This window comes from Caretta caretta, chromosome 1 (genome assembly GCF_965140235.1).
Source record: "Caretta caretta isolate rCarCar2 chromosome 1, rCarCar1.hap1, whole genome shotgun sequence".
Lineage (NCBI taxonomy): Eukaryota > Metazoa > Chordata > Testudines > Cheloniidae > Caretta > Caretta caretta.
In genome coordinates this window covers 339851646-339865765 of record NC_134206.1, presented here as the reverse complement: position 1 = coordinate 339865765, position 14120 = coordinate 339851646, and the positions used below count along the sequence as shown (strand labels likewise).

At 42.9% G+C, this 14120-nt stretch overlaps 1 protein-coding gene across 2 annotated transcripts in view; it reads right to left on the bottom strand.

The window, feature by feature from the left end:
- Positions 1-1684: 1684 nt before the first annotated feature.
- Positions 1685-14120, bottom strand: part of CCDC3 (coiled-coil domain containing 3) — a 70743-nt gene continuing 58307 nt past the window's right edge. For both annotated transcript variants that reach the window (XM_048836581.2, XM_048836582.2), the window contains one exon: positions 1685-3735. In XM_048836581.2, the coding sequence (XP_048692538.1) occupies positions 3460-3735 (276 nt within the window). In that variant the 3' untranslated portion in view covers positions 1685-3459. The remainder of the gene's footprint in view (positions 3736-14120) is intronic.

Sequence of the window (14120 nt, the reverse complement as noted above, 5' to 3'; positions counted from 1 at the left end):
CAGGAAGTGTTGTGTTCCCGAAAGGAGGGGCGTTGCTCCAGCTTTTAGGAGGGTGAGGTCCCCACCGTGATCACGTGGCAGCAGCAGACAACCTGCTTTCCACTGTTCTTGAGGTTCTAGCCCTGATGGTTGTCAGCCTGTGAATTTGAAATCTAGTGTGCACACTGCCACTACCAAGCACTGCACTTGTGCCTGTTCCCTGCTCCTTATGCCTATGTAATAATCTGACACCTAGCCAAGGGGTTGAACATTTCAAATCTACCAATGTCTAACGACCATCAGGGAAAGAACCCAAGACCTTTAGTGCCGGCTTTACTCCTTGAGCTAAAGGAGTACCTCCTTTATCTGGTAGTAGTATGCTCTTATCTTCTGTGGATCACCCACTGGAGATGGACACTCACACTTAGGCAGGATGTTACACCCATATTGTGTACCTGTGTAAGGGCCAGTCACAATCTGGCTTTACATGTTTCCACCAGGTACCTTCCTCAGATGGAAAGGGACAGTACTTTTGTCATTACATGCATTACAAACTCTGTCCCTTGCAACCACAGTGCATGACCATGAGCATAGTGACAGTGCATTTCTGTTTAATGCAGAGACACACACACATCACTGGACTCTACGTATCAGCCCTTACTAAATACAGTGCATGCACATATCTCACAAGTAATGCAAGCTAGGAAGCTAGTGGGTATTTGTGAAATGTGGATCTCCCAGTATCTGCATACTCTGATGTAGTCTGCTAATAATACGTATCACTTCAGTAAGTCTAGGTAACGTTTGTAATTCTCACTATTTAGCCAGATAGGTAAGTAGTAGTATCCTCATTTTACAGAGGAGAGAATGAGGTAGAGTTTAAGATCATTTACACAAGTTATTGGGCTCAGTACAGGGGTAACCTACCTCCTGTATATTGCAGGTCATTAAATTACACCCAGCCTAGATGATCTAATGGTTCCTTCTGATCTTAAACTCTATGAATCATGTGTGCTACAATTACACACCCAAATTGGTACGCTTAGTTATCGGGATTCAAAGTGTGACTGTAGTAACCATGTATAAACAAGGCATGAATTGTATGCATGTGTCTGCATGTGCAAAGTGCACACACAATTTTCTAAAAACTCTTGTCTAAGCTATATGATCCCGAAGGGAGTCAGGATCAGAGCCAAGATCAGAACTAAGGAGTTTCTGCCTCCTAGTGTAGTGTTCAGGCTGCTAGACCACATCTTTAGCGCTGGTCCAAAAAAAAAAAAAAGTGAAAAATTTCAAAAGAAAAATGTTTTGTCTTGCACAAATTTGTTTGTTTTTTCAATGAAAAATTCATCAATCAACTGATCAAACATACAATGAATGTTTGAAATTCCTAGAGGGAAATAAACACTCTTGCTTTTTTATACTTTTTCCCCACTAGAAAAGGAGAGAAAAAAGTTTAAAAATGAAAGAGTGGGATTTCCCCCACCAAAACAGAATGAGAAATTTCAGTATTCTTCTTGACAAACAAAAAGTTTTGACCAAAACAAAGATATTCTGCAAAATTTTGGTTTGATTGAAAATCACCTTTTCATTTAAAAACGACAATCTAGTTGTATTAGTAACATCTTATCGGCCTTACTAAACATACGTGATTAACAAAGAACACTTTTATTTTAAAAAAGTAAACACAGGATTTTAGTACGAATGCCAAGAAAACAGTTAATTTTATTCAAACAGATTAAAAATAGAAACAACACAAAACCTAGATATTTTCCTCTGGATTTTATTTTTGACTGAATAAAAATCTATTGATGGTTTTTAGGATGCTAAGAAAACCTCCGGTCTGCAGTAGTTGTCCAGAAATTGTACTATTTCAACCTGAATTATGCCTACTCGACAGGCAGATGCTTTGAAACTGCTGTAGCTTATAGAAGAGTCAGACTTTTAAGAAATGCCAGTATTTTTCAGGAGAAAAATATATGCTTCTGTTTCCAAGCGGAGCAGAGTTGGAAGATAATTAAGCTTCAGCTGCTTCCTAGAAGCCAAAGCAACAGTTAAGTCTCAAGTTCATCTTGGTTTGATGCAAATGATTGTATAAAAGCTGGTACAGCCTCCCTCTAGGTCCTAATGCAAGGATGGTCCATGAGCCCAATGCGGCCTGTGGTTGCTCTTCTCTTCGGTACAGAGGTGCAGCCTGTGGCGACTACATGTCCCAGCATGCAATGTTCCGCTAGGATCTAGATAGTCTAGTAAGGTTTGGGGGTTCAGATCAAGCATTGCATGCAGGGACCTATTCCTCCCTGGGCCCCATCTCTGGAATAAAGATAAGCTGCTATCTGGTCATTTTTATGCAAGTCAGGTGTAGCCCTGGCAAATTGTCAACGTTGCCCTTGGTAGGGCAAAGTCTGTCTGCCCCTGTCCTAAAGTTGCAAGTATTAAGCGTATTTGTATTCAGGTCACATAAATTGATTATAAAATAAATATTAAAAAAACAAACCAACAAGGGGAAACACACCGAATGCCTTCCTTTATTTTTTTTCACTACTCTTCCATGGCTTATTGATATGAAGAGGGGTGATTTGGCAAACAAGTTCCAAGCCATGAACTGATATATATATATATATACACACAAGGTTGGCATCCTTGTCAACCAATGAGATTGCTGCCTTAACCTAAGCCGTTTTAATAATTCAGTTTCTAATCTCTTTTGGCAGTGCCCAAGAAGGAATGTTGGGAAATATATTTTAAGGGATGACTGCCTCAAAGAAACAGGATTTACTTCATACTTTAAGAAATTAGACTATATCAAATGTGTAATAAAAATATTTTCTATAGGATTTTAAAATATATACACATATAAACTACCTTAATTTTAATGCCCTGTTGATATTGATGTGATCTTTACAGTATCTAAACCTAGGTAAATGAGGTTGCCCAGCAACCTCCATCATGTCTCAAAACAGTGATTACAAGACAGGAGACCTTGTCTACCCTAAAAATTGAAGCATGCTTGAAAACTGGATCTGAAATCTACTTTTTTATGGTCCTGACTCAGTTCCCATGGAAAGTCAGTGCAAAGACTCCCATTGACTGTGAGAGCTGGATCCGATCCTAGACACAGGTCCAGGTAACCTGGTTTCAAATATTGCCAGGCTGGGCAGTGAAAATGGACCCAAAGCGTACTGATGCTGCTTTCCCCGTAAGGCTCAAACAGACTCTTTGGAAGCACTCTTCAGACAGCTTGGTCCAGTCTAGTGTCCAGCCAAATCTGGTGTTGATCCTGTTTATGTAGAACTGTATCTAAACAGAGTTCCAATTTGTTTTACATACATGGTTCAAATGCCAGTGTAGACAAGGTATGAGGGCCAAATCCTGCACTCTAATGCAGGCAAAACTCCCACTGGAGTATTTGGCTGTGTAAGGAGCATGAGATCAGGCCCTAAGTCACCAATATCATTGGCTTGTACCCTAAACCTTGCATTATACTTTAAGGTAGGTAGCATGAGAGTTCTCTTGCTTTAAAGAGTTAATATGCGGGATTTGACCTCCTGCAGAGGAGAGCTTCTCACTGAGCTTTCGGTTTATCTGCTCCATGTGCCTGTTGTTCTTTCTGGCTTGCCGGAGGGACCTCTTGACTTTCTTCACCCGGTCTCGCAGTTGCTTGTTGCGTTTCTCCAAGGTTGCCACCTTCTGCTGCAGTTTCTTCACTTGATCCTCTTCCTCAAATAGGGCTTTCTGGACCGAAGAACACATGAGCTGAGGGAAGAGTAGAAAGGAAACAGGACACATGAGCTCTAAACCAAAGCCAGGAAGCCACTTGCACTATGAATGTGTGTGTAAATTCCCCAGACAGTCTATTGATGTAACACCCCACAACTGGACGCTTGCTTTTGGAAGCTCCTCCTCATCTTGCAGTTTTCTCCTAAAATCCTCTACCCCTTAGTCTTCTCTGAATATAAGAACAAATTATTTCAGATCTTAATAACATTAGCTATCAACATCACCTTAATGAGCTCTACAAGAGGTTAACCTAAATCAGTGGTTTTCAACCTTTTTTCATTTGCGGATCCCTAAGAAATTTCAAATGGAGGTGTGGACCCCTTTGGAAATCTTAGACATAATCTGCAGTCTTCCAGGGGTCCGCGGACCACAGCTTGGAAATCACTGGTCTATGTCATCAGTGGCATTTAGCTGAACTTAAGAAGGAGATCTGGCCTGTTTCTCCTCCATGTTTCAGATCTGGGATTTGAATTCAGCTTATTGAGTTCTGCCATTTGCAAAATTTATAATCAGACCCAGGGTTTTTTTTGTTTTTTTTAAACCCTTCTGAAGTTCCAGGTTTTGGTTCAAGCCCATCCTTGTTCTTTCTAATAGAGACAGAAGGGGATGGCACAATGATCTAAATCTGACACTTGATGTGCCCACCTTGCCTGGAACCACAAGGTCAAATCCTGGCAAGTTTGGACTCTGCCCTTCCAAAGTTTAAATTCCCTCCCCCGCTCCCCCAATTTTATGCAGTTTATTATGTATAGACGAGACCTTAAAAAGTAAGATCATGTCATCTCAGTGTGGATATTAAAGTGCCCCTGGCCTTATTCTTAAGAGTAGAAATTTGCCCTTGGTCAAAAATTTTCTCCTTCCACAATCCAACCCCATTGTTGCACACTGTGCAATGCACCAGTTGATTGCTGCATTTTAGTGCTCCTGAATGTATAAATCTCCTCTCACTCCTGCAGTCCTTACTCAGGCAAAATTCCCACTGACTTCAGCAGGACAACTACAGGAATGCCCCCATAATTTGCAGAGCACTTTGGAATCCTCCAGGATGAGAGAGTCTGAGTAGAACTGTAAAGCTAAGGAATGGACTGATGAATAATTTTTTAAAGATAGCATCAAATATTTAAGGTTTCAGAGTGGTAGCTGTGTTAGTCTGTATCAGCAATAAGAACGAGGAGTCCTTGTGGCACCTTAGAGACTAACAAATTTATCTGAGCATTTGCTTTCATGGGCTAAAACCCACTTCATCGGATGCATGCAGTGGAAAATACAGTAGGAAGATATAGATATAGATATATATACACACAGAGAACATGAAGCAATGGATGTTGCCATTCCCACTATAACGAGAGTGATCAGTTAAGGTGGGCTATTATCAGCAGGAGAGAAAAAAAAATCTTTTGTAGTGATCATCAGGATGGCCCATTTCCAACAGTTGACCAGAAGGTGTGAGTAACAGTAGGGGGAAAAATAAGCATGGGGAAATAGTTTTACTTTGTGTCTTCCACTTCCAGTCTTTATTCAAGCCTAATTTAATGATGTCCAGTTTGCAAATTAATTCCAGTTCAGCAGTTTTTCGTTGGAGTCTGTTTTTGAAGTTTTTTTGTTGTAGTATTGCGACTTTTAGGTCTGTAACTGGTTTGTAATGTATCAAATACTATCACATGGGCATATCCCTCTGTGTCATTCTCCTATAATGATTCAACAGTGCCATTGTATCTCTGGTTTATAGGCTCACTGTATGTTTTTTTCCTCTTATTTCAGCCTTTGTTTTAGGTTTCACCTTCCATGTCATGGCTGTCATGACAGGGTTATAAAAATCAATGTTAAAAATGAAAACTAGTGCTAACAAAAATTAGAACCCAGGCATTGTTTCAGGGCAGAGTTTAGAGAAACAAAGGGTTTAAATTCCTAATGTATCATGTTAGTAAATCTGTACATCTTACCAATAAACTCTGGAGTACAGTAGCGACTGGAGGAAGTGAAGTCCCTTCTAGAGCATTTGTTTCTTTCCATTCTTTCTAGGAAAATATTTCTCTTAAATTTTAATAGTGTGATTGGAGTTTTAAGCTGCACTGGTCACGACAGGCCATCAAATGTTGTGGGGCCGGGGGGAGGAGGGGGAGAGAAAGAAATGCTTTTTCTTTGATTAAATTTTACTTTGTATCTCCAATCGTCTTCTGTTTTTTAAATAGGCATTGAGGGCTCCTAGAGCTTTGGATAGGCTTCCTTTGGTGTGGAGTTTAATAAGACTGAAATCTAAATAAATAAGTGAATACTTGCAGAGATAATGAATAATTACATGCTGCTATATACTATTTTTTCCATCTTGTTTTTAAATGTTTTTCAGCAAACCGGGAGGTGGTGGGTGGATGGGTAACGTTTCATTTGCTTTGGAAACCTGCCAGCCATCGAAAACCTCTGCAGGATAACATTGCAGCAGCTTCCACTTGCAGCTGGCTACTTTGCTTCAGTCCGTTTTACGGATGAGACCCAAGATGAGACCCAAGACTTCGTTGGGTACGGAACCGCTCGCAGTGACCACACTCCCACCAAAGTGGCTTTATAAATGCATGCCAAGGAGAATGGTGACCCCAAAACAAAGGGCCAAATTCTGCTCAGAAATAGAGAATGTTTGTTTGTTTTTCCAATAATGCATATTGCAAGCTAAATCCACAAGCTATTTGAAAACAGCCAGTTATTCTTGGCTTTCATGTTTCCCAGTCTCCTGCGAAGCTTCAACCTGAACATTTAAGAATAATCTTAAATCGAGTGTACAGCTTTCACTTGCAGTTTCTTAAAACAATCCCTAGCTATTAGGGATTACAACATGACTTTCACGGGGGGGCAGATTATCCCATATTGACCTACTGTGAAGCTTCTTGCACCTTCTTTCTGAAGCATCCAGTGCTGGCCTCTGCCGGAGACAGGTTCTGCACTAGAATGACCTTGGGTCTGACTCAGTCTGGCAATTCCTATGTAGAAGTATGGTTCTAATGTGAGAAACGACTATGTCAGAATGGTACCTTGTTACCCAAGAGATGTGCACGCTGTGTATCAGAATCCCTGACGGCTGACGTTAGTGACAAAAGTAAGATTTGATTACTATTCATCTACGCTCTCTTCTTATAAGGGCTGACTTGTATCTGAGTATCTGGAACTTCTGCTAGGCTGTCAGAGCCAAAACACCTATGTGTACGAGCTGGATCTTATGCCTCCTTGTGCATCGTCGACAGGATTGTTTATTAAATTCCAGCCCTATCTAAATCTACTGAAGACAGTGTGGTTGTACAGGAACTAGTGCAGAATTGGTCCTGAGGAACTTTTTATTGCTGCTGTGGAGGCACGTAATAGACAGAAACCAGCTTGACAGTTTGATCCATGGTTGCATTTGCATGGTTGAGTGAGAGAAAAATCATCTCTTTACTTGTAAACTACGCAGAGCTGATATGGAAATCACTGAGACACAATGAGCCTGGAAATCACCACTGTGTTGCCAACTGTTTAGAAAAATCCAGTTGCAGCATAGATAGGGCCTCCATTAAAAGTGGTTTCCAAACACGTTGAGCTTTTCACTAATATAGACAGGTTTCGGGCCACATTTTGCCCAGTTTTATACTTGTATAAATGTAGAGTGATCCCATTTAGGTCCCACAGAGTTACACTAATGTAAATGGGATCACTCATTACCACTCACACCTCTGAAAGCCACAGAGAACTGGATGTTGCATTTGGGCAGGTTCTGTGGCCTCATTCATTCTGCATCTCCCACCAGCAGGCTCCATTTCCTTGTGCATGGAAAGCTACCTCAGGTATAAAACTTGAAACACACATGACCACGTACGTTCTGTGAGCTACGTTTTTAAGAAGTGCTGCAACCCAGCTAAGTAAAATGCTCTTTCCTGCCCATCAGATTCAGTTAACAGGCCACTGAAGTCTCCTGCAGAACAATACAGCACAGTAAGAGTCACTAAAGAGAGCCGTCCTACACACTTCCAGCACAAGGACGAGTTCTGCGGAGGGCTAGAGGGAAAGTGGTAGGTGTGCCAAAGTGAAGGAATCTGAAGCCCTTTTCAGGCTTCAGCAGCACACTCCAGTGTCTATATTTGAGTTGGCATAGGCTCCTCCCCTCCTCCCTATGACTAAGGAGGGTGGTTTCGGGAATGACCGCCAACCAGAAAGCCGCTCCATCTGGCCTGAGGTGTGCTGAGCGGGATGCTGACCCCCCTAGTATGCTGTGAAAGAATCAAATGTGGCTCATGGGAGGATAGTGGAATGAGCAGAGGATGGCGAGGAGACTAGAGAGGAAAGAGCAAAACTGTCTTAAGAAGCTGTTAGTGAATGGCAGCTTTAGTGTCAGGGCTGGCAATCGAGTGGCTAGCTTACCGGTGCCATGGAGCCTCTAAGGCCACTTTTGAAAGGAATACTTAGTTACAATGTATTCTAATGGAACCGAGCGATGCAGCCAAGTGACCCCAGACTGAGGGCATTGCTTAGAACAGTTTACGAATTACACCGCTGGGCTCTGCTGGTATTGTGTTTACCTCCTCTAGCCAATAACACTTCAGAACAACTTGTTCTTCTTGAGATGACTTCTGCTAGGATTCTCTCTGTTCCATAGTTTCTTTAGCTCGCAAAGTTCCAGGGTGGCTTGAAGTCAAATCTACTGCAGGACCCAGGTAAGGACAGGTAGCATGGACATAGGAAATTCCTGAGAGTTGCAGGTTCCTAGGACCTCTCAGGATTTAGCCCAGAGAGTCTATTGTTGTGGAATCAGAGATTCATTTGTCTAAGTATTGATCTGAAATATTTTGTCTTAAAAATGTATCCTGCCTTTAAGCCTCACTCCGTCCACAGGCTTAACAAAATGTATTCAAGCCAATAAAAACCAGTATTATATCAAACAACACGTGTTTTTGCTAATGCAATTGCAGGAATGAGCACTATTACAGCGTGTGCACACAGGTTACGTTTATTTATAAAATCTGTACTTCATACATAAGCTGATTTCTGAATGGCCGAAGCACTGGACTCTGTTCTCCTATGGCTGAATCACAAAGATGCTTTGTAGTAACGGCATAATGAACAGAGATCGCTCTGCTGTCAAAGGCAATGGGACACAATGGTAGCATTTATATATTATGAACGGTATACAAATGATTAAGCTGGCATAGAAGAGATCAAGTAGGTTAGCCACAAGTTCAAACCCCAGGAGTGCCAACTTAGCCCTTCACCTATTTGAGGGAGATAAAATGAGTTCCAGATAGAACCACACACCATGAACTTACAAGATTTTCAAATGTGGTGGATTCTCCATCACTTGAAGTCTTTAAATCCAGCCCGGATGTCTTTCTAGAAGATATGCTTCCCTTCAGCCAGAAGTTTCGGCCTGTGTTTTGCACAAGGTCAGATTAGATGATCATAATTAGGGGTCTACTTCAATCGTGGCAAAATCGCACATTTTTCGCGGGTTGCTCAGGGCATAAAGAGCAAAATTTCGCAGATGTGTTCATAAAGTTGTATATTCCAGGCCACCCTCACTTCTGCGCTGCTGCTGGCAGCGGCACTGCCTTCAGAGCTGGGTGCCCAGCCGGCAGCCGCCACTCTCTGGCCACCCAGCTCTGAAGGCGGCACAGAAGTAAGAGTGATAATACTTCACCCACCCTACGATAGGCTTGTAACCCCTTTTTGGGTTGGGACCCCCCAGTTTGAGAAATGCTGTGTTCTTTTGTATACTTTTACCCTATACTTTACCCTATGGTATAGGGTAAAAGTACACAAAAGATCAGATTTAACGGGGGAGCCCAGATTTCATGGTCCATAATGTGTTTTTTCACGGCCGTGAATTTAGTAGACCCCTAATCATAATGGTCCTTGCTGGCCTTAAAACCTGTGAAACGAGGTTTCCTCTGCTCTCCGTGGATAATAAAGCTACTCTGGTACTCTTTCTAAGAGTGAGGGGAGGGTTGCCGTGGTGTCCTGGGCCAAAAATTCCCATCCCTACTCACGTTGTTCGTTGGCACGATGTCTACGGATGCTTATGTTATTATTACATTCTGTTACTATGGGGTTCATTTTTTACAAAAGGAATCAGGGCCTCCCCCACAGTAATTCCTAGCTTTAAAAAGTAGGCCCCCCTTCTCTCTTACGGCTGAATTCTCTAGAACTGCACACCCTTCTCATCCCACAGCTGTTACAGTGATGAGACGGTTACTTCCCTGATATCCTCACTGCTCAAACGGAGCACATGTAAGTAACTGCTCTGGCTGAGATTTCAGCCTCTCCCTTAAGCAGTGTGCACAGTCCAAAATTTTTTTCTTCCCAAAACAGAGTTCCAAAACCAAGATCACACCAACGGCATCTGGAGTGCTTGATGGAAGAAATGACATCTGTGCTCTCTGGGAACGCTGGGCAAATGCTACAGATAGGAGCTGCAGTGGTTGGCCGCTCCCTTTGCACATGCTTAGTGCTTAATTTGTGCCAGGGCTGAGCCCCGGCACCCCTGGACTTGCTGCATCAGTTATGAAAGTAAAAAAATTGTTTGAGCCCCAACATTGAATTGCTTGAGCCCCGAGACCTCTTTCATTACAAATTAAGCACTGCACATGCTGTATCTTCACCGCAGCAGATCTTGTTGTATCCCAGCATTTATCTCCAGTTGCCTTCCACGCTATAAATCACAGAGAACGGGAGAAGCTGGTCAGATTCACTGCACGTTGCTTAGGTGCTTCGTGAAACCTTAGCCAGCACCAGACGCTTACCTCTGGCTCCTTATTTGTTTCACTCTTTTTAGAGAGATTTGAGAGCCAAACCTCGCTCTTTATTTTTTAATTCTATACAGGATATATTTACTGAGCCCCGTCAGTCTGCCCAGCAAGGAGAAGGTCTCTCTCTGTGCCCCATGGAACAGTACAGTGTAAATAAGACATGATGCAGATCACTCACAAAATACTCCCCCCTCCCTTGTCTGAAGAAGACTGGATGGGGGACTCCTTTGTAAACAATCCCGCTGATGTGCTCACAGCCCGGTTTCAGATTTGAAGCCCTGCCTCCTGCCATGGGTGGGCCTTAGGATGCTGCTGCCTCAGCAGACTCAGCCCCTGTCAGCAGCAGTTAATGAGAGGAAACTGTGACAGCTTGCTTATCACTGATGCAGGGAGTGAAGGAGGGTTTTGGCAGGTGGGGAGGGTTATGGAAACTTATGTAAAGTACCAAACGGAGAGGCTGGCTGGGGACTGGGTGTGTTTGTGTCCGTGGGAGGGGAGTTTGATGGTTATGCTTGCTATATGGAGGCCTGTCACCGAATCCTAGGTGCAGATGTATGTGTTTGTCAGGGAAGATTTAAGGCCCTTTCCTGTGATGACCCTCCAAGTGGAAGAAGCCCTCATCAGCTTTGACAGTGTGATGGCTGATGGCTTTCCTATGACTGCTGTCTTTGCTTCCAGCCATCAGCAGGTTACTGAAGAGTAATATGAAGCATTCACTTTCCCCAAAGCGTGAGTCATGAAGAACTAGCCCAGGAGCAAGGACAGCCTTTTCAACTGTTCGCCAGCAGACCAGCTTCCATTCTTATGAAAAAAGGGGTGGGGGTGTCTCTCACTGTTACAGTTGCAAAAAACAAAAACAAATAAAAAAAACCCCCAACCTTTCAGCCCTGTCCTAGAAGCTGAAAACGCTGGGGCAGAGAGGCTGAACCTAAATTCAGGTTCCATGTGTGATAAAGTTTTAAAATTCTCTTAAAGCTGATCGTTGGGGCTAACCCCCCTCTGTAGCTGCAACAAGCGGCCTGAGTGATAACTTAATGAGCCTGATGCAGGCAGCATGGACCAAAGCGCAGTTTTGCCAGGCACTTCTTGTGCTTGCTGGCATTCCTATTGCAGGTTGTGAAAAGGCCAAGGATTCCTGCCGCCTGCACTCTCCATGGAAAATGCAATCTCTGTTTACAATTTGTGACAAAACGGACTTTCCAGTGTGCCAATGTGCCAGCTGCTTCACCAGAATGCACCAACTCAGCAGGCAGGACTGTTTTGCTTTGGGGAAGACGGGGGTTGTTGGACTTGGGAGGGGGGAGTTGGTTGCTAGGGCAAAAACTCCACAACTTGCTCTTATTGTTTTAACCATGTTCTTAAACTCAGCTATGAACTTCTTGAAAAACTTAACTACAGCAAAGAGCCCATTAATTTGAAAGCACAACCTTCATTTCTGGTGCGGTGTTTGGATTCTGGGTGGGTATTTGTTTGTGGTAAATATCGGAGACATCCAATGTTAAAATCTTCATCTTTGTCTTCAAGTTCCCAGGGTTTCTGAGTTCTTATGACTAAACAGTGATTTGCTTTGGACAGTACAGCTGGGTTTGAGTGGATTTAGTGCTGATGAAAGGAGCTAGCTTGACAACCCGAGAGCCCCCTCTGTCCATCATATAGGTACAACACAGGTGATGGGGTCCCCAACACTGCCTTACCACTATGTTTTGAACCCTGAGCTGCAAGGAGCACTTCTACGGAAGAGACAACTCTACAGATTCCAGGTCCTGTTCAGCCTGTGGCCCCTCTGCTGAGACTGGGGCAGGGGAGCACAATTGTCTCCATGTGTATCAGTTTCCTGTTACTTGTATCGCAGTTGCACTCAGTCAGGTACTGGGGAACCCACTGGGCAAGGCGCTATACAGATATGAAACCAAAAGATAAGCCCTCCCCCAAGGAGATGACAATCTAAATTAACAGGAAAGACAAAGAGTGGGAGGAAGGAAGTATTTTCATCTTACAGAGATGACGTGGAGGGCCAGATTTTTAAAGGTATTTAGGCATCTATTTCTCATTGATTTCAATGGGAGTTGAATGTTCAATGGGAGCCTTTAAAATTCAGGCCCAGAGAGATTAAACTGATTTTCCAGGGCTCAGTTGTGACTTAGGTGCCCAGTTGCTATCTGTTGCCCACCAATGACTTGCCCAAGGTCCAACAGGACTGCAGTGGCAGACCTGGGAACTGAACCTAGATCTCTGGAGTCTCCATTTGGGCTGGTGGCTAAAGCACTCATCTTCCTTTTGCGCGTATTAACATTTGTATCATGGTCACATTACAGTGTACAGGTCTGATCCTGCAAGGTGCTGAGCACCCAGTGAGAGCTGAAGCAAGGAATACCTATTGCCTTTTGGATTTAAAACAGTCTTCCAGTTGTTTGGCAGCTTCCCCTGTGCTGTAGCTTGAGAACCACACGTTAAGGATTTTAATGTATGGAGTTGGGCAGGAGACTAGCATGAACATTCCCATAGGTTTAGCCCTGAGGGTAGGTGAGGTCTTGCATACCTGTTTGTTGAGATCTGTATTCCTAGTGTTGTCTTGACTCGTAATTTATAGTAAAATAACACTTTCTATGATGTTTTTATTAACCTCCAAGTTCGGGTAATGATGATAATTTAGCACCCTGCCAGCACTTTGTTTTCATGCTGCGGTACAAAGGTACCAGTGCCATTTAGTGCCTAATTCCCATCTCTCTCGCCTCCATCCTGAGCCCGGGCCTTTTGAAGGCCCACCTTGGAGCTGCATTTCCAGGTTCTCTTCCAGTGTGGCTGCCCATGTAAAGTGGGGGTCCACAGCCTGGATGGGGTAATACAGCCTTTTGCATGGAGTCCCATCAGGGGTGGGGCAGGGCAGGGATGATGAATATACCAGGTACCTCCCTGTCCTGCCCCATCCCCAGGGCAATAAAGGAAGATATAGCACAGGGCATGGGATGTATGTGTTAGGTTGATTGCTTCTGTGTGAACTACACTTAAAGGGGCATTGTCAAGATAAAAATCACATTTTGAGTAAAGATAAAACGTTTCCCTCTGTTACTAAAAGCACCTTTGATGATAATTTAAAGGATTTTTATAATCTAATTTACATTATATGCTGTTTCTTGACTTTTTGCATTTCACTCAGCTTAGGTACTGAAATTAGACTGCTAATGTTTCCTCCTTTTTAATAAAAACAACGAGGAGTCCTTGTGGCACCTTAGAGACTAACAAATTTATTTGGGCATAAGCTTTCATGGGCTATAACCCACTTCATCAGATGCATGGAGTGGAAAATCTGATGAAGTAGGTTATAGCCCACGAAAGCTTATGCTCACATAAATTTGTTAGTCTCTAAGGTGCCACAAGGACTCCTCGTTGTTTTTACTGATACAGACTAACACGGCTACCCCTCCGAATCCTTTTTAATAGTCATTTTCATTTCAGATTTATGCACTTGTACAATTCTAACTCAGATTTAAGACTCTATATAATATATACTCTATAAAACATATAATAAAACCTTTCCATCCATTTTATTTTTAATTCACATAAACTTTTCTAATGCTGTTATTTTTCCCTCACGCT